Below are 19,113 nucleotides of genomic sequence, written 5' to 3' on the forward strand. Positions count from 1 at the left end.
ATCCTAACCCAGTTCCACGTCCCGGGAGGGTGAAGAGTGACGTTGCACTGGGCCTGGGTCCTGCCTCCCTGCTGTTCTAGCACCCCCAGCCCCCTGGCCCGCTTTGCCTTGGTTACAATTCCTCCTTCCCCACTGGCTTGTTGTGCTCCTATGTACCCTGTAAAGCCCCATGCAAAGGCCCCAGTCCAAGCAGGAAGCTCACCCCTTGTGTCCTCTCCAGATGCTGAGCTCGCCGAGTGCAGGTGTGGTGTCTGGTTCCCTCGTAGCCTGTGCCTGACCTGCACTGAGACGCTACGGCCCACGTGGCAACCCCCATCACTGAGGGGACACGGCCCACGTGGTAGCCCCACCCCATCACTGAGGGGCCCCTTGGCTGCTCTGTACTGATGGGGGGCTTTGCCCAGAGGATGGGGGACCCTGGCTCCCCGCCCGACTCCACAGTCAGGCCTTACCCAGATCTGCTCTTCCCTGATTTGGCTGCACCTGCTATGCTAGGCTCCTGGGACCCAGGCCAGGCCTCCTCAGGCCTCCTCATGTGGGCCCCGCCTCTCTGTTTGGAGACATCATGCTTCCTCCAGGCTCAGTCACCCCGGGCTGTCACAACAGACACCACAGACAGGCTGGCCCCAGCAGCAGACATGTGCTTCTCACGGTTCTGGAGGCCGGAAGGCATGCGATCTCGAGCCAGCGTGGCGGGTTCCTGGGGAGGGCCTCCTCCTGGCCTGCAGATGCCACTTTCTCTCTGTGCCCCCATATGGGGAGCGAGGGTGGGGAGTGGAAGCTGCACTCTGGTCTCTTCCTTGTCTTAGAAGGACACGAATCCCATTACAGGGACTCCACCCCCCCTCAAACCTCATCCAACCCTAACGCCTCCCAGAGGCCCCACCTCCAGGCACCGTCACGCTGTGTGTTAGGGGTTTGGCCTGTGGATTTTGGGGGCGCACAGTCCATTGCACCAAACTCTCAGCCTCTCCAGATCCCCTGGGGGCCTGGGGGTCTCCGTCCCATACAGTCTCCCAAGGGGCCCTGCGTGGGTAGAGGTCCCCTGACCTGTTCCCACCTCTGGTCCCAGGAGCGCGGCCCTGTCAGCTCCTGAACCCCAGGGAAGGGGATGGCTCATCCACTAGGCTCTTTCCGGCCCTAAGCCATTCAGGGGTGGTCGGGGTGGGGTCAGATTCAGGCCTGTCCTGGGTTGAGACTCCCTAGCCCATGGGCCGGCACCCAGTGGGTTTGAGGACAAGACGTTACAGAGGTGAGGGGAGGCCCAGACCAGTGTGGCCCAAGGCCTGGACTTGGCTGCAGGATGGGAGGTGGGGGTGGGGCTGGCACGACCCGGCCTGGGCACTCACGGCCTGCCCTTTCCACAGATACTTCCGGGTCATCCTCCTCCTCCTCCTGGCCCTGACTCTGCTCCTGCTGGCCGGATTCCTGCACTCGGACTTAGAGCTGGACACACCGTAAGTCCTGCCCCCACCATAAGTCCTGCCCTGGGTACCTCCTAACAGCCCCGAGGACAGAGCCTGGGACCCCAGCATGATCACGCCCCCCACTGGGCCTGTCTCCCTCTGGAAGAGGAGGGGTGGATGGGCCCTTCCTTGGGGGGACGCTGAGAGTCTTCTGTTAGCCACAAACCCACCTGGGCCTCTGGGGAGGGCTCTGGGGAGCAGGGGCTGGGTCTGGGTTTGGGGGCAGACCCAGTGTGTGCAGAGGGTCCCTATGTGTGGGAGGCAGGGCTGGAGGCCTCCTTCTTGCTCCCCACAACAGAGGTGGCCTGTGGGCCTGGGCTGGATCTGGGCTGGGCCAGGGCTGGGATCTGGGAAGGAAAAGGTCAGAACCGTGCTCAGGACAGACCTTGCAGCCATGGGCCCACCTGGGACCCTCTCCCCTGCCTGCCTGTGGCACATCCTCTGTGGAGCCCCTGCTGCATGGAGGTGCCCACCTGTGCTCACCTCGCAGCCCAGCTGTGCCTCCAGACAGGGCTTTAGCCAGGCTGCTGGAAGGGTCTTCCAGGCCCCGCCACTCCCCAGCCCCTCTGGTTGGAGGAGAGAGAGGAAGCACCAATCCCTCTGGGCCGAGCTGCCAGAGACAGGTGCCAAGGACCCTGTCTTTGCTCACCCCCATCACCCAGGCTGGCCAGGCCTGGGTACCCTGACCCCACCATCCTGGTCACTTCTGCTGGCCCTGTTCTGGGGCAGGGAGGGCGCCTGCTACTCCAGCCCCACTGGGTGGGTGTCATGATGGGATTCTAGGAGTGGGCCCAGCCCTACGTCTGGCCGCTGGTCTCGGCTTTGGGGTCCTTCCTTTTCCTGGTGTGAAGGGACAAGAAGCACTGCACGTGTGGCTGAGGTCACAAAGCCAGCTGCATGTGCGTGCCTGGGCACCAGGGAGAAGGCTGGGGTGATGTGTGGGCCAGAGTGTGTAGCCCCCGAGGGAAACAGGGATGGGTCTGAGGACACTGTCTCCATGGGGCCCTGAGGCTGGGGCTGAGGGTCTCTAGGTTGGGGTGCAGTGATGGGTCTGGTGGGGGTTCTAGGGTTGGGGGTGTCGACTGAAGACTCATGACATCTATGAATGTGGCGAGGACACTTTGTTTCTTATAAAGTGTGGACATCCCACAGGCTGGAGCACAGCCGCCGACACAGGCTGGAGCACAGCCGCCGACCCAGGCTGTGAGCGGGCACTTCGAGGGAGGGGGTGGGACAGGGGCTTACGCTGATTGGCTTGGCCAAGTACACGTTCAGCAGGTGACGGGAGGAGCTGTGGATATTCATGAACGGGGTCCTGACGCACGTGTCCTGAACAAACAGGTGTGTTACTTGTGACCCACGTTCACCCTGGGGTGGAGACCGCACATCTAACTGCGTTACAATCAGGCCCTGCACGTCAGAAGGTGGAGCGGGGACGGGAAGCACTCGGTGCGCAGCCTCCGTAAACCTCCAGAACCAGTCCGGGGCTGGGGGTCCCTGCTCAGGGGACAGTTACTGAAATGCGGCTCTTGTCCGATGGCGGCTGTGGTTCTGGCTGGGGGAGCAGGGGTCAGCGAGGCAGCGTCTGGCAGGGGGTGAGCTGCACCTGCTTTAACGTTGTTCGTCTCAAGGCCAGCGTTTGGGTGTCAGAGAAAAAGAAAACTCCCGTGGCAGGTAGAACATAAGTAAGTGCAGCGTGTGTGACTTCGCCCCTGCCTGGCGTGGCCTCAGGTCCCGTTGATAATGTAGCGTCTTATGGCCACAGTCGGTTCTGCTGGGCCATGGTCTCCTTTTATTTTTTAATTTTTAAAAAATTTACTTTAAGTTCTGGGACACACGTGCAGAACGTGCAGGTTTGTTACACAGGTATACGTGTGCCATGGTAGTTTACTGCACCTATTAGCCCGTCATCTAGGTTTCAAGCCCCGCACGCATTAGGTATTTGTCCTAATGCTTTCCTTCCCCTTCCCCCCACCCCCGACAGGCCCTGGGATGCACTGTTCCCCTCTCTGTGTCCACGTGTTCTCATTGTTCAAGTCCCACTTATGAGTGAGAACATGTGGTGTTTGGTTTTCTGTTCCTTTGTTAGTTTGCTGAGGATGATGGTTTCCAGCTTCATCCATGTCCCTGCAAAGGACATGAACTCATTCTTTTTTATGGCTGCACAGTATTCCGTGGTGCAGATGTGCCACGTTTTCTTTATGGTCTCTATTTAACATTCACACCCGGCAGCTGCTGGGTCTAACCGCAAAGGGGAGGGGGTGTGACGAGGCGCCTGACCTCCCATCCCATCACTGCTGGGAACTCAGGTTTAAGGTGGGTCTGGGGTCCCCTTGGCCAAGATGGGGTTCATTTAGGGTTTTATTTTTAGTTCTCGGGGGCACAGGGTTGGGGGAGCATGGTTACGGGAGACAGTTGGGGGAGTTTGTGTTCGGGCCACCAGCTGGGAGGTTGTGGAGTGGGGCAAGGACTGGGGCCATGGGTCGGTGCTTACCCAGTTGGCCCCCTGGCCTAGAGTTGGGGGGCTCGGGTTGGGAGGTCTCTCCTTGCGGTTGCCGGGCTGGGGGTCGCTGTTGGGCGGGGGTTGGGGCATCTGCACCCTTGCTGAAGGCTGCGTGTGCCTTCCCTCCCAGCCTGTTTGGGGGCCAGGCTGAGGGGCCGCCGGTCACCAACATCATGTTCCTGAAGACGCACAAGACGGCCAGCAGCACGGTGCTCAACATCCTCTACCGCTTCGCCGAGACCCACAACCTGTCCGTGGCGCTGCCCGCCGGCTCACGCGTCCACCTGGGCTACCCCTGGCTCTTCCTGGCGCGCTACGTGGAAGGCGTGGGGTCGCAGCAGCGCTTCAACATCATGTGCAACCACCTGCGGTTCAACCTGCCTCAGGTACCGCGGGCCTGCTGGGGAGGAGGGCGGGCTGCGGCCGTGCCTGTGGCTGTGGGTCAGGGTGGCGTAGCCTGGAGGCTGGAGAGAAGGGGTGTAAGGCTTGCGGGCGGGGCGTGCAGAAGGCGGGTTGGGAGGGCCTGGGCCGCACGCCCTGCTGAGCCAACCCCTGCCCCTCCAGGCGGCCAGTCGCCTGCCGTTGCTCTTGGAATGAGACCTGGGAGCCCCACAGCCCCTGCCCAAGGGCGTCCCCAGCGCTCCCCCGCTTCTCTGGCCTCCTGGTTGTGCACAGGCCCGGCTCTCCCCACCCTGTGACCTTCGCTTCTGTGGCTGCAGGCCCTTCTTTGGGTCCCTTGGGTCTCAGCATAGAGCCGGCTTCCCCCCAGGGCTTCCCTGACCTTCCTTACAAAGGAAGCAGGGCAGGGAGTGTGGGTGGGAGGGCTGTGGGCAGGCACAGGTGTTTTAGGGTCACCCCGAGCGCTCTGTGGAGAATGGCCAGCAGAGGCTAGGTGACCAGGCGGGGCCAGAGGGAGGCCGGGTGGGGAGAGGTGATGGGCAGAGAGCGGGGCAGCGGGGGTGTGCTGTGGGGTGGGGGCTGCGGGGCAGAGGGAGGAGGAGGGGCCGGGAGGAGGGGAAAGGAAGAGGGTGGGCGCAGGGAGGAGGCCTCCCACTGTTCTCTCCCTGGGTTTCTGAGGATGGAGAAGCAGGCGGTGTAGTTGGGCGTGACTTTCTGCAAGACTTTACTTTCTGTGGGTGGGGTATATCCTCCAGGACCTCTGAGGGGGCACAAGCGAGGGTGAGTCCAGACTCACCCTGTGGGGAACCTGGGTCACGGACCTTCTCTGGGCCTCAGTTTCTTTGTCTGTTAGGTGGGCGTCACCCTGGCCTGTGGGCAGCTGGTGGAGTGCTGAAGCCCCCTGTGCCAGCGGCCCGTGGAGGGCCCTTCGTGCTGTCTGTGCGCCACAGCATCCCACTCCTAGAGGCCTCTGGGTCTCCTCGAGATGCCAGTGGGAGCTCCTCCTCCCTCCTCCTGCTCTGCCCACAGCCTCCTCCTCCTGAGGCCCCTTCCTGGCGTCCTTGGCCTCTGTTCTGGGCGCCCGGGAACCAGTGACTGGGCTGCAGGGCCTGCGTGTGGCCCTGGCTCTGCTCCCGGAGCTGCCGCACGAGGAGGCGCCAGGCCCAGGTTCCTCGGCAGATGTGAGGATGGGGGTGCTCCTTGAGCGGGTGTGGCCAGGGCGCGCCTCCTCCCCGCGGGTGGGCCACCCTGGCCTGGGCCCGCGGTCCGCAGCCCGCCTCTCTGTCGCCACACAGGTGCAGAAAGTCATGCCCAACGACACCTTCTACTTCTCCATCCTGAGGAACCCCGTGTTCCAGCTGGAGTCCTCCTTCATCTACTACAAAACCTACGCCCCCGCCTTCCGGGGCGCCCCGAGCCTGGACGCGTTCCTGGCCTCGCCGCGGACGTTCTACAACGACAGCCGCCTCCTCAGGAACGTCTACGCCAAGAACAACATGTGGTTCGACTTCGGCTTCGACCCCAACGCGCAGTGCGAGGAGGGCTACGTGCGCGCGCGCATCGCCGAGGTGGAGCGGCGCTTCCAGCTGGTGCTCATCGCCGAGCACCTGGACGAGTCCCTGGTGCTGCTGCGGCGCCGGCTGCGCTGGGCGCTGGACGACGTGGTGGCCTTCAGGCTCAACTCCCGCAGCGCGCGCTCCGTGGCCCGCCTGTCGCCCGAGACCCGGGAGCGCGCGCGGAGCTGGTGCGCGCTGGACTGGCGCCTGTACGAGCATTTCAACCGCACCCTCTGGGCGCAGCTGCGCGCCGAGCTGGGGCCGCGGCGGCTGCGCGGGGAGGTGGAGCGACTGCGCGCCCGGAGGCGCGAACTCGCGACCCTGTGCCTGCAGGACGGCGGCGCGCTCAAGAACCACACGCAGATCAGAGACCCGCGCCTGCGCCCCTACCAGCCCGGCAAGGCCGACATCCTGGGTTACAACCTCCGGCCGGGCCTGGACAACCGGACGCTGGGCGTGTGCCAGAGGCTTGTGATGCCTGAGCTCCAGTACATGGCCCGCCTGTACGCCCTGCAGTTCCCGGAGAAGCCCCGCAAGAACATCCCGTTCCTGGGGGCGTAGAGGGGCCGGGCCGGGGACGAGGCCTCCTGCGGACACCAGCTCCTCTCTCCGCCGTCACCGGGGAGGCTGGGGATCCTTGCAGGGCTTCTGGGGCGTTGGGAAACCCAGGCCCGCCGGCCACGGCTCTAAAATGAAGAGGGCGGAGACCCCAGTGAAGAGCACCCCCCACAATCCGCGCAGATCCCTCCCAGAGAGGGCCCTGAGCCCAGGCTGCAGCCACCCGCCCCCCCTTCCGAGGCGGTGCCTCTGTTCACTGAATAGAACTGAACACGAGGGTGGGGAGTGGGGGATGCTGGATCACAGGTCAGCACCTGCCCGGCAGGATGCGCATGCCTGTGAGCCCCGGGACTCCCCAGGGTCCTGGGCACTGGGGCTGTGGGTCCTCGGAGGAACTCAGAGTGGTTCCCCTGAATTTCCCGGCCCTGGCGACAAGGTGCTGGTCCCAGAGACAGGTGCAGGCACAGGCAGTGCCACAAAGACCGGCCCGGGAGCGGGGCAGGGGCCAGGGCTCAGCCGCTCCCGAACAGCTCCACATCTTTCGCTGTAGGAGGTTTGGTTCTGATGGAAGGATGTTTTCTACAGAGAGATGGCACAGCTGCTCACAAGGCCAGGGTTCTAGCCGGAGCCCAGGTCGAGCTCAGCTCCACGACCCCTGCTGGTCAGCCCCTGATGCCTCGTGAAGGAGAGGAGTCTCACTTGCCAAAGGAGGCTGGAGTGGTTGGGGGTCACACACCCTTGGTTGCCTTGGAGACCACGTTGGGTGTGGTGCCAGAGGGCAGCTGTGGGTACCCTCTTTGTCATTCACAGGGAGGGACAGAGCCTCCCTGCCTGGCAGGACGTGATCCCTGGCTGCCAGGGGCTCAGCGGGTAAAGGGGGTGCACTCGCCGGGACCAGCCGATGCCTGGGGCACCCAGGAAACGCAGCTACTCTGCAGCATGCTCAGCCTGGAGGCTGAGACCCCAGCAGTGGATCTAGGCCTGCAGGTCTAGGTGTGTCCACGCTTTTTTGGGGACGGGAAACCAGCATTTCAAAGAAGGGAGAGAACCCGAAACAGCAGCATAGGCAGCTCCCTCGGACCTCAGTGTAATGGGGGAGCTTCAGGAAGAGTGAATTTTCAGTGAGAGTCGGCCGTGAAGAATGGCAGGAGCTCTGCTGAGTCAGAGTCAGCCAGGGACCTCTGCAGGCCACCCTCCCTCCCCCCTCAGCCCAGGGACCTCTGCAGGCCACCCTCCCTCCCCCCTCAGCCCAGGGACCTCTGCAGGCCACCCTCCCTCCCCGCTCAGCCCAGGGACCTCCGCAGGCCACCCTCCCCCCTCAGCCCAGGGATATCTGCAGGCCACCCTCCCCCCTCAGCCCAGGGACCTCTGCAGGCCACCCTCCCTCCCCCCTCAGCCCAGGGATATCTGCAGGCCACCCTCCCTCCCCACTTAGCCCAGGGACCTCTGCAGGCCACCCTCCCCTCTCAGCCCAGGGACCTCGGTAGGCCACCCTCCCTCCCTCCCTCCCTCCCCCCTCAGCCCAGGGAAGGCACAGGAGAGGATCCTGCCAGGTAAAGGGAAAGTGGCCCGGGAGGAGCCCACGTGCCAACAACAGGAGTCCCAGAAGACAGAAAAGACCACAGATGAGAAAGCAGGTCACGCAGAGAACAACACGTTCCCGGGGCCAAACCCAGGGTCGGGTTGCTCATTCCCGAGGCCCGACAGCGAGATGCAGATGAACTGGGGAAGAAGAGGGATTTTATTTCTGTAACTGGTTACAGGGAGAAGGCCTGGAAATGATCACCAGACCAACTCCAGATTACAGAGTTTTTCCAGAGCTTACACACCTTCTAAGCTCTGTGTCTCCGTGTCAGTGTGCATTCGTCTAAAGACGTGCGTGATTCAATTCTTCTCATCTCTAACTGAGGTCTGGTCCTGGAGATCTTCCTCTGGAGACTCAGTATATTTACTTGATCTAAATGGGCCCAGGTGTTTACCCTTATCTTGTCTTCTGCTAAATCATGGAGGCCTGGGGAGTTCCTTCTCCACTTGTTTGTGGAGGCCTGGGGAGTTTTTTCAGACCCCCAATAAAACTTGTTTAATCCTAAACGGGTCCTGGTCTCGTCACGCTTCAAGGCCCAAGAAAGCCCTGGGCAAAACTCTTGGTGGGCTTTTGTTACGTCCCAGCCTTCGTGTGAGGGCGCTGGCTCTCAGCTTTCAGGATTTCACTTCACCCTCAGTCAGTGCTGAACAGTTGTCACGGAGGCCTGCGTGAGTGAGGCCTGGCGTGCGCTGGAAACATTCCCCTGAGTTGAAGAAAGACTCACAGTTTTCAGCATCCAGTTACCCTCTGACCATCAGGCAGAACCCGCCGGCCCCAAATTCAGCATACAGTTACCCTCTGAGCATCAGGCAGAACCTGCCGGCCCCAAAACCAGGCCCCCTTGGCACATGCGGGCCCGAGTGAGTCCAGCATGAGGAGGTGCCGCTTCTGAGCAGAGCTCAAGTCGTCTCTGGGAGGAGGAGCGAGCGTCGGGCGCGGTGGCCACTGCGTTGGCAGCCCTGTCCCTGAGCGGAACGCAGGTGGTCTCTGGGAGGAGGAGCGAGCGTCGGGCGCGGTGGCCACTGCGTTGGCAGCCCTGTCCCTGAGCGGAACGCAGGTGGTCTCTGGGAGGAGGAGCGAGTGTCGGGCGCGGTGGCCGCTGCGGTGGCAGCCCTGTCCCCAGGCGTGGACTCTGCCCTCAGCTTCACAGTCACCGAAGAAATGAAGTTACAGGAGGGCGCACCGTCCTTTTGTCTCTGCCTTTGAGGTTGGTGGGAACTGAAACTGGTACCGTCTTTTTGAATAGAAATTTGGGGTCTTTCTGGCGACGTAAAACTGTGTAGTTTGCAGTAGAGAGTGTTGAGAACAGCCTGTCCGGGCTGTGCATTGAGAAGGGGCGGTTAAAATGCTGCCACGTCGTGCAGCCCATAAAAGGGGGACACAGAGTAGCCGAAACTGCTCTTGGGGGAGGGGGCACGTCCCAGCCTTCCGTGTGATGCTGGGGTCAGCGTGGCCCCTCGGCTGCCAGAGCTCACGAAGACGGTTAAGGAAAGCTTCCCCCGGGTGGCTTTCACCCCACAGGGACAGAGCCCCAGATGTGCCCAGGGACCTCTGAGCAGCCGTGGGCCATGGGGTGACAGTTGGGGGTTGGTGGGACCCGTGGCTGGCATATACCCTGGGTAGACAGTGGCTTGTCCAGGCAGAGATGCCCAGGGGAAGTGGGTGGCCCCTGAGGGCAGATCTGACTTTTCAAGAGAAGCTGAAAACACGGGTTTTTCTGTGAAATCTCTAGATTGAAAACAGTGGGCTTGAAAAGCCTGGAGCAGAGGGAGTGAGGCCTGCCCCCCCACCCCAGCTCTGTGGGCACACCCTGGTCAGACAGCCCTGCTCCAGACCCGGCCTGTGTCTCAGGGTGGCCCAGGAGGGGACTTTGCAAGGTCCCATTTCCCTGTAAGCCTGGGTACTTAGGGGATGGCCCTGGTCAGACTCCACCAGTCCCAGACTTGGGGGACACGAGAAGGGAGATGGCCCACCCAGTTCTGGTTGGGCTGGGGTGGGGCTTCTGAGGGGTGGGGAGGTTGTCCCTTCCCACCCACCTGCCCCTGCCCCAGGATTCTCGGCTGTGAGCGGGAGGATGTGTACGATGGCCAAGTTGCCTGGACTGGGTCCGCCCCTCCTGGGGCTGTGAGTGCACAGGGCACTGGGCCCACAGGCATCTCTGGGGCTCTGTCCCCGTGGGGTGAAGGCCACTGGGGGGAAGCTTTCCTTAACCGTCTTCACGAGCTCTGGCAGCCGAGGGGCCACGGGGGGCATTCAGATGAGTCAGAAGGAGCTGGGGCCCACCCCTCCTGCTTCCTCCCTGCCCCCCTCCCAGCTCCCCCCAGTAAATCCCCTCAGGCCCCTAGGACCTGGAGGGACGCGGCAGGTTTATCATCTCAGCCTGGAAACCACGTGACCTACCTGTTTCCCACCACAGCCCCCCAGGTTTCAGAAGCAGCTGAGGATGCCCTTCGCAGGGGAGGGAGGGACAGTGAGAAAGGAGGGTGTTCAGGGCCCAGGGATCCCCCATGGAGGCTGCCCCATCAGAGCGTACCGGGGACCTGTGGCCTCCTCTGAGATTCTGGCCTAGACAGTGGTCATTTGAGCATTGGTTACCAAGGCTGCCTCTGAAATGGCAGGCTGGGGGCAGGCCAGCGTGAAAGGGACTGGCAGGAGTCCTGCGGGGACAGGCTGGGGGCAGGCCAACGTGAAAGGGACTGGCAGGAGTCCTGCGGGGACAGGCTGGGGGCAGGCCAGCGTGAAAGGGACTGGCAGGAGTCCTGCGGGGACAGGCTGGGGGCAGGCCAGTGTGAAAGGGACTGGCAGGAGTCCTGCGGGGGCAGGCTGGGGGCAGGCCAGCGTGAATGGGACTGGCAGGAGTCCTGCGGGGCAGCTGTGCTGGGGAGGGGTCACCCTGGGCCCTGAGAGGCACAGGACATTGCGATGGGGTGCTGGCCTGCCGGGAGCACAGATACAGAGCTAGAGCCCGGCGAGGCCTGTGCTGTGAGGGGCTGTGCTGTGCCAGGGGAGGCCCCGCGCCCGGGAAGCCCAGAGGAGAGTGTGCACTCACGGAGCCCTCCTGGCAGGGCCGCGTCCCCCTGGGAGGTCAACTGCGGCCTCACAGCTGGGCCCGTCCCAGCACAGCCCTTGTTGGAGGGCGCACCCCCGTGTCCTCAGCACCCCAGTGTTGAGTGCACTGACCTGCAGAGGGGAGCCTGTGCTGGTCCCGGGCGTCTGTGTGGCTCCTGGGTGCCCATCTGCACCCCTGGCCCTGCTCTGGGCTTCAGTGGAGCCGTGCCACCGTGGGAGTGTCCAGGGTCCTGACGTAGCCCTGAGACGTGGCCGGCTCCCTGGCCTGCTGCCCGCACAGTGGGCCCTTGTCTCTGCTCTGGGTCAGGCGAGGCAGCCACCCATGATGAGCTCTGCAGCCTTCCCGAGGTGGCCGGTGAGTCCCTGCCCTTTGCACCCCCAGCACCCTCACCCCTCTACCCTGGGGCCCGGGGTCAGGACCCACTCCTGAGGCATCTGTCCAGCTGGCCGCCCCCTCTGTCTGGGGGTGCTGGACGAGTCCCACTCCTTGCCAACCCCAGGGTGGCTCCTCAGCTCTCAAACAAGGGGCGGGCTGCAGGGATTCCGAGGGCCTCTCCAGCAAGAGGTCCCACATGCATCTCCCAATGGGACACTTTCCTGGCCCACAGGGTGGGTGTGACACTGAGGGTTCCTGGGGGCAGATTCAGGGCATGGGATGGAGACAGACTGGTTGTGAGGGGCCCAATGCAGGGGGCCGGCCCCAGCCCACAGGGTCGTTCTGCAGATGGGCTGGTCGGGGACGCTCTACCAGGTGAAGGGTCTGTGGTCGGAGTCTTCGCCCTGGCCAGGGCACAGGACGCTCACGGTGCAGGCTGAGGGTCAGAGCCGCCGAGGGCCCCCTGCCGGGATTCTGTGCAAAGGGCCTCTGCACTTTATGTGGGTGCATGTGAATGCCCCTCGCCCAGATGTTCCTACCCTGCACCTGACACTTCCCACGACAAGAAGTGCTGACCCCAGAGGGTGTGCGTGGACCCCAGAGGGTGTGCGTGGACCCCAGAGGGTGTGCGCTGACCCCAGAGGGCGTGCGCGGACCCCAGAGGGCGTGCGCGGACCCCAGAGGGCGTGCGCCGACCCCAGAGGGCGTGCGCCGACCCCAGAGGGCGTGTGCGGGCCCCAGAGGGCGTGTGCGGGCCCCAGAGGGCGTGTGCGGACCCCAGAGGGTGTGTGCGGGCCCCAGAGGGTGTGTGCTGACCCCAGAGGGCGTGTGTGGACCCCAGAGGGCGTGTGCTGACCCCAGAGGGTGTGTGTGTGGACCCCAGAGGGTGTGTGTGGACCCCAGAGGGTGTGTGCTGACCCCAGAGGGTGTGTGTGGACCCCAGAGGGTGTGTGCGGAGGGCCTGGTCTGACCTCAAGGCTCTGGGGGGGCCCACACAGGATGGGCTGTGAGGGGTTGGCGAGGGTGGGGGGGGGGGGTCTGTGATGGCCCCCTGCTGAGCCAGAGTGACCCCTACAACCGGGGTCCAGGGACCAGAAGGCCAGGTTCTCCTGGAGGTCCCAGCTCCCCCGGGCCTCAGTTTCCCCTTCTGTGACTCCACACCCCCAAGGAGGGCCCTGTCAGGGAGGGCAGGGGGCACTGGTTAATGTCCAGGACATGGCTGTCCCAGTCAAGCCAAACCCCTGGAATGTGCTGAACTGGCTACACTGAGCGGGGCTGGCCTCCGAGACAGAGGGGCCTGCCGAGGACACGGAGGCTCTGTGGAACCCAGGGAACTGGTCACACTGAGGACACGGAGGCTCTGTGGAACCCAGGGCCTGGCCACACTGAGCACAGCTGGTCCCCCAAGACAGAGGGACCTCCTGAGGACACAGAGTCTCTGTGGAACCCAGGGCCTGGCCACACGGAGGACACGGAGGCTCTGTGGAACCCAGGGCCTGGCCGTGGCAAGGAAGCCCCAAGCCAAGTGTGTGGCAGCCTTGTCCTCTCTGTGGGCCTCAGTTTCCCCTCTGTGCAACAAGGGGAGTGACCAGCTGGTTCTGGAGTCTCCTTCTCTCCCTCTCTGTCCCCAGGGGTGGGCCTGGGCCTTATGTCTGCGGGGGGTGCTGACACCTGCTCCTGTGGTCCGGGCCTTGGGGAGGGAGCCAAGTGCAGAGAGAATGTCTTGCTTGTGCCTGCTCAGCCCAGAGGGACACGTGGCGTCTGCACCTGCTTCCCGCTTGGGCACAATTGCCCTTTGAGAGCAGAGCCAGGGGCTTCTTGGGGACGGAAGCTGCTCTCAGAAGCCGCGCACTGGTGGTGGGGGAGCGGCAGGAAGGGGCCAGCCAGCTGTCCTAGCCAAGAGCCTTTCAGGAACCGGTGGCCCAGGGCAGAGGTGGCTGGAGGTGGAGCTGTCTGTTTGGGCCTCAGGTGTTGGGGCAAGGCCTGCTCGGGTTTTACACGAGTGTTGCGCCTTTACCCGGGTCTCTGTCAGTGGGTCCCGCCTGACCCGTGGGTGTGCATGGGTCCCCGTCGTAGGCAGGCGTTCTGCCCTGGCCAGGCGTGGTGTCCGGCATCCGGCCATCTCCCTCCTCCCTCCTTCCCTTAGCCCCGCATCCAGGTGCCCCGTGTGCCCGGCCTGGGCGGCTGGCCGTGGATCTGACCGCTCCTGCATGGTGGAGGACCAGCGTTCCCACTGTCTGCAGCTGCGCCACCTCCCTGTGCCGGGCTGTGCGTGCTCACGCTCGGCTCCGTCTGCCTTTGTGCGATCAGACTGAGAGACCCCCCAGGCAGGTCCCGCCTGCAACAAGCAGACCCCATGCGTGCCCCAAATGCCCCCTCACCCGGGCCCTGCCCTGGTGGGTGTTGCCTGGGAGCAAACTCCCAGAATGGCCGCCGGGCCCCACTCGGCTTTGGAGCTTCTGATTCCTGTGGGCGCTTCTCAGGTCAGGGCCCTGCAGGTGGGAAGCACCAGGCACTGGAATGAGGGCACTGTGGGGCCAGCTGCCTGCAGGCAGGGGTCTGATCACCAAGCACCTGTCCCCTGCAGGATGGCTGTGGCGACCCGATGACGTTCAGGAAGTGGGAGCAGATCCCCTGTCCCCAGAGAGCCCTGTGACTCCCCCGATGACGTTCAGGAAGTGGGAGCGGATGCCCTGTCCCCAGAGAGCCCCGTGACTCCCCCAATGACGTTCAGGAAGTGGGAGCGGATCCCCTGTCCCCAGAGAGCCCCGTGGCTCCCCCAGTGACGTTCAGGAGGTGGGAGCAGATTCCCTGTCCCCAGAGAGCCCCGTGGCTCCCCCGATGACGTTCAGGAAGTGGGAGCGGATCCCCTGTCCCCAGAGAGCCCCGTGGCTCCCCCGATGACATTCAGGAAGTGGGAGCGGATCCCCTGTCCCCAGAGAGCCCCATGGCTCCCACAGGTCCCTGTGGGCTCACCTCTTTGTGTCTCTGCTGTGGCTTCCACGGTGCTGTGGCCTCTGTTCTGGGGACACTGAGCTCCTCCTTGCTCGAGGTTTTGGGTCCTCATTGTCCACATGACCTCCTGCTGGGCGAATTCTGGGATGACCCTGTGTCCTGGGCACATGGCTGGCAGGGTCCCGGGGGCTCTCTGGCCAGCCTCCCCTGCACCCTGGCACCAACCAGCCTGGCCGAGGGTCAGCTCCCAGAGCCGTGTTGAGAGGGGAAGGGGCTGATTCCACAGACATTTGGGGTGCAGTGGGTGCGAGGGAGGGTGGGGGAGGGGCTGCTCCAGATCTGGGGTGAGGGAGTCAGAAACAGGGCTGACCCCAAGGTGGGTACAGGAAGAGGCCCAGGTGTGGGCAGGAGCTGTCTGCACCTCCTGAGCGCGTTCCCCAGTCCAGACCGGGAGCGAGTGTGGGGCTCCCTGGGCCTGTCTTGCTGACCTGTGGCCCTGTACTGACCAGCAGAGCATGGGGGTCCCTCGTACCCCTTCACGGACAGTGCTCTTCGAGCGGGAGAGGACGGGCCTGACCTACCGCGTGCCCTCGCTGCTCCCCGTGCCCCCCGGGCCCACCCTGCTGGCCTTTGTGGAGCAGCGGCTCAGCCCTGACGACTCCCACGCCCACCGCCTGGTGCTGAGGAGGGGCACGCTGGCCGGGGGCTCCGTGCGGGTGAGTGAGTGGCCGGGGGCTGTGTGTGGGTGTAGTGGCCGGATCTGCTGGGGCTGCACACCCCGGGACAGGGGTGGGGGTGGTGGCGGCAGGCAGATGCCCGAGGTAGAGATGAGCAAACCAGGCTCAGCGATCCTGGGTGCCCTGTGGGGGGCTGTGCCCAGGTCCCTGGATGTCCTGGTCAGCGGAACTTCCTCCTCTGGGCAGTGGGGTGCCCTGCACGTGCTGGGGACAGCGGCCTTGGCGGAGCACCGGTCCATGAACCCCTGCCCTGTGCACGATGCTGGCACGGGCACCGTCTTCCTCTTCTTCATCGCGGTGCTGGGCCACACGCCTGAGGCCGTGCAGATCGCCACGGGAAGGAACGCCGCGCGCCTCTGCTGTGTGGCCAGCCGTGACGCCGGCCTCTCGTGGGGCAGCGCCCGGGACCTCACCGAGGAGGCCATCGGTGGTGCCGTGCAGGGTAGGCGGGCAGGGTGCCGGTCTGGGTCCCTTTGATTGGCCACGGTCCACATGGAAGGGAGATTCCAGCGGGAAATTGCCATTCTGCCCCACCCCTGCCTCCAGCCACAAGGGAACCAACCATCCCTTTCCCCAGGACCGTCCTGCGCCTCCCGTCCCAGGCAAATCCCTCTACCCAGGACCGTCCTGCGCCTCCCGTCCCAGGCAAATCCCTCTCCCCAGGACTGTCCCGCGCCTCCCGTCCCAGGCAAATCCCTCTCCCCAGGACCGTCCGGCGCCTCCCATCCCAGGCAAATCCCTCTCCCCAGGACCGTCCTGAGCCTCCCGTCCCAGGCAAATCCCTCTCCCCAGGACCGTCCTGCGCCTCCCGTCCCAGGCAAATCCCTCTCCCCAGGACCGTCCTGCGCCTCCCGTCCCAGACAAATCCCTCTCCCCAGGACCGTCCTGCACCTCCCATCCCAGACAAATCCCTCTCCCCAGGACTGTCCTGAGCCTCCGGTCCCAGACAAATCCCTCTCCCCAGGACTGTCCTGCACCTCCCGTCCCAGGCAAATGGGTATTGATCACCCCCAGTCACCCAGTGGGCAGGAGCAGGCCCTCTATGGCTGACCCGACTCTCTCTCATCCCCCCCGCTAATCTCTTTATCTGCAGAGGAGAAGGCTGGACGCTGAGGTGTCTCTCAGCTCCCAAACCAACAGCCACCCCACCCCACCCCTTCCTCTTATTCTTTACTCCCTTCTCACCCTGCCCAGGGCCTGGCCAGGCCTCACCCACAACTTTCCCTCCACCCCATCCTCTGTGGCCACCTGACCCCGGCCCGTGGGAGCTACAGCAGGGAGTGGAGCAGACACATGGCCAACCCAGGGACCCCACTGCAGGGCCTCATGCCCCCCGCCTGCCCTCCGCTCTCTCTGTGTGGGCAGCGCTCACCAGCCTCCCTGGGTGCCGTCCACCTGGGCTCGGCTGCTAAGGGCTGTGAGAGGCTTGTTCAGCCTGGGAGGACTCAGGGCGGCTGGGATGAGTCGTGTGGAAGGGCGGTCAGAGTGCGACGGTCCTAACCCAAGGCACCAGCCCCTCCTTCCCCGTCCCCCTGTGCCTTCCTCCAGCCCCCCGACCTCGGGGACCCAGCAGCCCCTCCCACCTCTGCCCTCCTCCCTGCAGACTGGGCCACATTTGCCGTGGGTCCCGGCCACGGCGTGCAGCTGCCCTCAGGCCGCCTGCTGGTACCCGCCTACACCTACCGCGTGGACCGCCGAGAGTGTTTTGGCAAGATCTGCCGGACCAGCCCTCACTCCTTCGCCTTCTACAGCGATGACCACGGCCGCACCTGGCGCTGTGGAGGCCTCGTGCCCAACCTGCGCTCAGGCGAGTGCCAGCTGGCGGCGGTGGACGGTGGGCAGGCCGGCAGCTTCCTCTACTGCAATGCCCGGAGCCCACTGGGCAGCCGTGTGCAGGCGCTCAGCACTGACGAGGGCACCTCCTTCCTGCCCGCAGAGCGCGTGGCTTCCCTGCCCGAGACTGCCTGGGGCTGCCAGGGCAGCATCGTGGGCTTCCCAGCCCCCGCCCCCAACAGGCCACGGGATGACAGTTGGTCAGTGGGCCCCGGGAGTCCCCTCCAGCCTCCACTCCTCGGTCCTGGAGTCCACGAACCCCCAGAGGAGGCTGCTGGAGACCCCCGTGGAGGCCAGGTGCCTGGTGGGCCCTTCAGCCGTCTGCAGCCTCGGGGGGATGGCCCCAGGCAGCCTGGTCCCAGGCCTGGGGTCAGTGGGGATGTGGGTTCCTGGACCCTGGCACTCCCCATGCCCTTTGCTGCCCCGCCCCAGAGCCCCACGTGGCTGCTGTACTCCCACCCAGTGGGGCGCAGGGCTCGGCTACACATGGGTATCCGCCTGAGCCAGTCCCCGCTGGACCCGCGCAGCTGGACAGAGCCCTGGGTGATCTACGAGGGCCCCAGCGGCTACTCCGACCTGGCGTCCATCGGGCCGGCCCCTGAGGGGGGCCTGGTTTTTGCCTGCCTGTACGAGAGCGGGGCCAGGACCTCCTATGATGAGATTTCCTTTTGTACATTTTCCCTGCGTGAGGTCCTGGAGAACGTGCCCGCCAGCCCCGAGCCGCCCAACCTTGGGGACAAGCCTCGGGGGTGCTGCTGGCCCTCCTGACAGGCCTTCTGGCCGTGCCCATGCCCCTTGGGTGCCTGGGGCAGAGGGGTGGAATACGTTGGGGTGCCCCACCATAGCTGTGGGGGGGCTCTTAGTGCAGGATCCTGTGGATTAGAAACAAGTTGCTCCTCAGAGCTCTCAAGCAGGGACTACTCTTTAGGAAGGGGAGCAGCGGCTGGGAGTGAGCAGGGCAGGGTGGGGGCACGAAGTGGGCCCTGGGTGACCCCCACAGCTCCCTTCCGAGGCTGCAGGGCCAGGCGCGGGACCGCAGGTAGCCCAGGGTGTTGTGGGTGGCAGCACTTGTTTACTGGCTGCTTTCTGGCTCGAAATAAAGGAATCGTGCTTGTGTCGGGGTAGACGTTTCTTTCCTTTTCAGGTTCCAGCCCTGGGGAGGGGAGCTCTGCTGTAGCCCACTTCTCTGACCCCCATCCCCAAATCCCGCTGCCTTAGCAAAGCTCTACTCCTAAATGTCCTGGGGCCAGCAGAGGGAAGGCGGGAGGGAGGAAGCGGCCTCCACCCCTGGCCTCCGGTGACAGTGATTTGCAAGTGGTCTGCCGTGCTCTCTGAACATCCTGCTGGAGGAGTAGGAGGTAGGGCCTCTCCCCGCAGAGTTGGACGCCAGGAGGGGGTCACCTTCCAGGACCAGTCCAGTGTCCTGCTCCCCTGACCCCACCCTGGAGGGGGCTTGGGCTCCACTGGGGCTGTTTCCCCAGGGAAGTTCCTTTTTATTTCTTCTCCTTTTATAGTCTTCATTTCTGATGATAAAAGCAACATATGCTTACTGTAGAAAATCTGGAAAATGAGCCGGGCGCGGGGGCTCATGCCTGTAATCCCAGCACTTTGGGAGGCCAAAGCAGGTGGATCACCTGAGGTCAGGAATTCAAGACCAGCCTTGCCAACATGGTGAAATCCCGTCTCTACTAAAAATACAAAAATTAGCTGGATGTGGTGGTGTGCACCTGTAATTCCAGCTACTCGGGAGGCTGGGGCAGGAGAATCACTTTAACCTAGGAGGTAGAGGTTGCAGTGAGCCAAGATTGTGCCACTGCCCTCCAGCCTGAGTGACAGAGTGAGACTCTGAAAAAAAAAAAAGAAAATCTGGAAAATGTAGAAAACTATAAAGAAGAAAGAGAAGTGAGCCCCCGGGCCCCTCTCCCCACGGGCCCTTCCTTCTGGCTTCCTTTCAACGGTCCTGCCCAGCCTGCTGTCACGCCCATGGACAACGGCGCCAGCCGGGGGGTGCACACGTGTGTCACACCCGTGGACGATGGCATCAGCCAGGGGGTGCACACGTGTGCCACCTTCTTC

General features: G+C 64.0%; 2 protein-coding genes across 9 annotated transcripts; both read left to right on the top strand.

Moving 5' to 3' along the window:
- Positions 1–386: 386 nt before the first annotated feature.
- Positions 387–8,573, top strand: GAL3ST2 (galactose-3-O-sulfotransferase 2). The gene is made up of 4 exons (XM_055109327.3): positions 387–535; positions 1,368–1,457; positions 4,100–4,355; positions 5,664–8,573. Exons 1-4 carry the CDS (start codon positions 387–389, stop codon positions 6,483–6,485), a joined length of 1,317 nt encoding a protein of 438 aa, XP_054965302.2. The 3' UTR covers positions 6,486–8,573.
- Positions 8,574–8,708: 135 nt separating this feature from the next.
- Positions 8,709–18,158, top strand: NEU4 (neuraminidase 4). 8 transcript variants are annotated; one of them, XM_034934966.3, is made up of 5 exons: positions 10,972–11,491; positions 13,659–13,839; positions 14,980–15,183; positions 15,391–15,646; positions 16,808–18,158. In XM_034934966.3, exons 3-5 carry the CDS (start codon positions 14,983–14,985, stop codon positions 17,803–17,805), a joined length of 1,455 nt encoding a protein of 484 aa, XP_034790857.1. In that variant the 5' UTR covers positions 10,972–11,491; positions 13,659–13,839; positions 14,980–14,982; the 3' UTR covers positions 17,806–18,158. The 8 variants fall into 8 exon arrangements, with proteins under 8 accessions (XP_008958324.2, XP_034790862.1, XP_034790857.1 ...); XM_034934969.4 differs by lacking the exon at positions 13,659–13,839 and adding an exon at positions 14,100–14,308 and having other exon boundaries at positions 14,977–15,183; XM_034934967.4 differs by lacking the exon at positions 13,659–13,839 and adding an exon at positions 14,100–14,308.
- The last annotated feature ends 955 nt before the right edge of the window (positions 18,159–19,113 follow it).

Source organism: Pan paniscus, chromosome 13 (assembly GCF_029289425.2).
Source record: "Pan paniscus chromosome 13, NHGRI_mPanPan1-v2.0_pri, whole genome shotgun sequence".
Classification (NCBI taxonomy): Eukaryota; Metazoa; Chordata; class Mammalia; order Primates; family Hominidae; genus Pan; species Pan paniscus.

Bases quoted from the DNA above. Each gene is read 5' to 3' on its own strand.
- NEU4 (XM_003804455.5), top strand. From the start codon at position 11,459: ATGATGAGCTCTGCAGCCTTCCCGAGGTGGCCG. The intron at 11,492-14,976 runs GTGAGTCCCTGC...TGTACTGACCAG, and splicing joins CAGCCTTCCCGAGGTGGCCG to CAGAGCATGGGGGTCCCTCG. The intron at 15,647-16,807 runs GTAGGCGGGCAG...TCCTCCCTGCAG, and splicing joins CATCGGTGGTGCCGTGCAGG to ACTGGGCCACATTTGCCGTG.
- GAL3ST2 (XM_055109327.3), top strand. From the start codon at position 387: ATGGGGGGCTTTGCCCAGAGGATGGGGGACCCTGGCTCCCCGCCCGAC. The intron at 536-1,367 runs GTGGGCCCCGCC...CCCTTTCCACAG, and splicing joins GCCTCCTCAGGCCTCCTCAT to ATACTTCCGGGTCATCCTCC. The intron at 4,356-5,663 runs GTACCGCGGGCC...GTCGCCACACAG, and splicing joins TGCGGTTCAACCTGCCTCAG to GTGCAGAAAGTCATGCCCAA.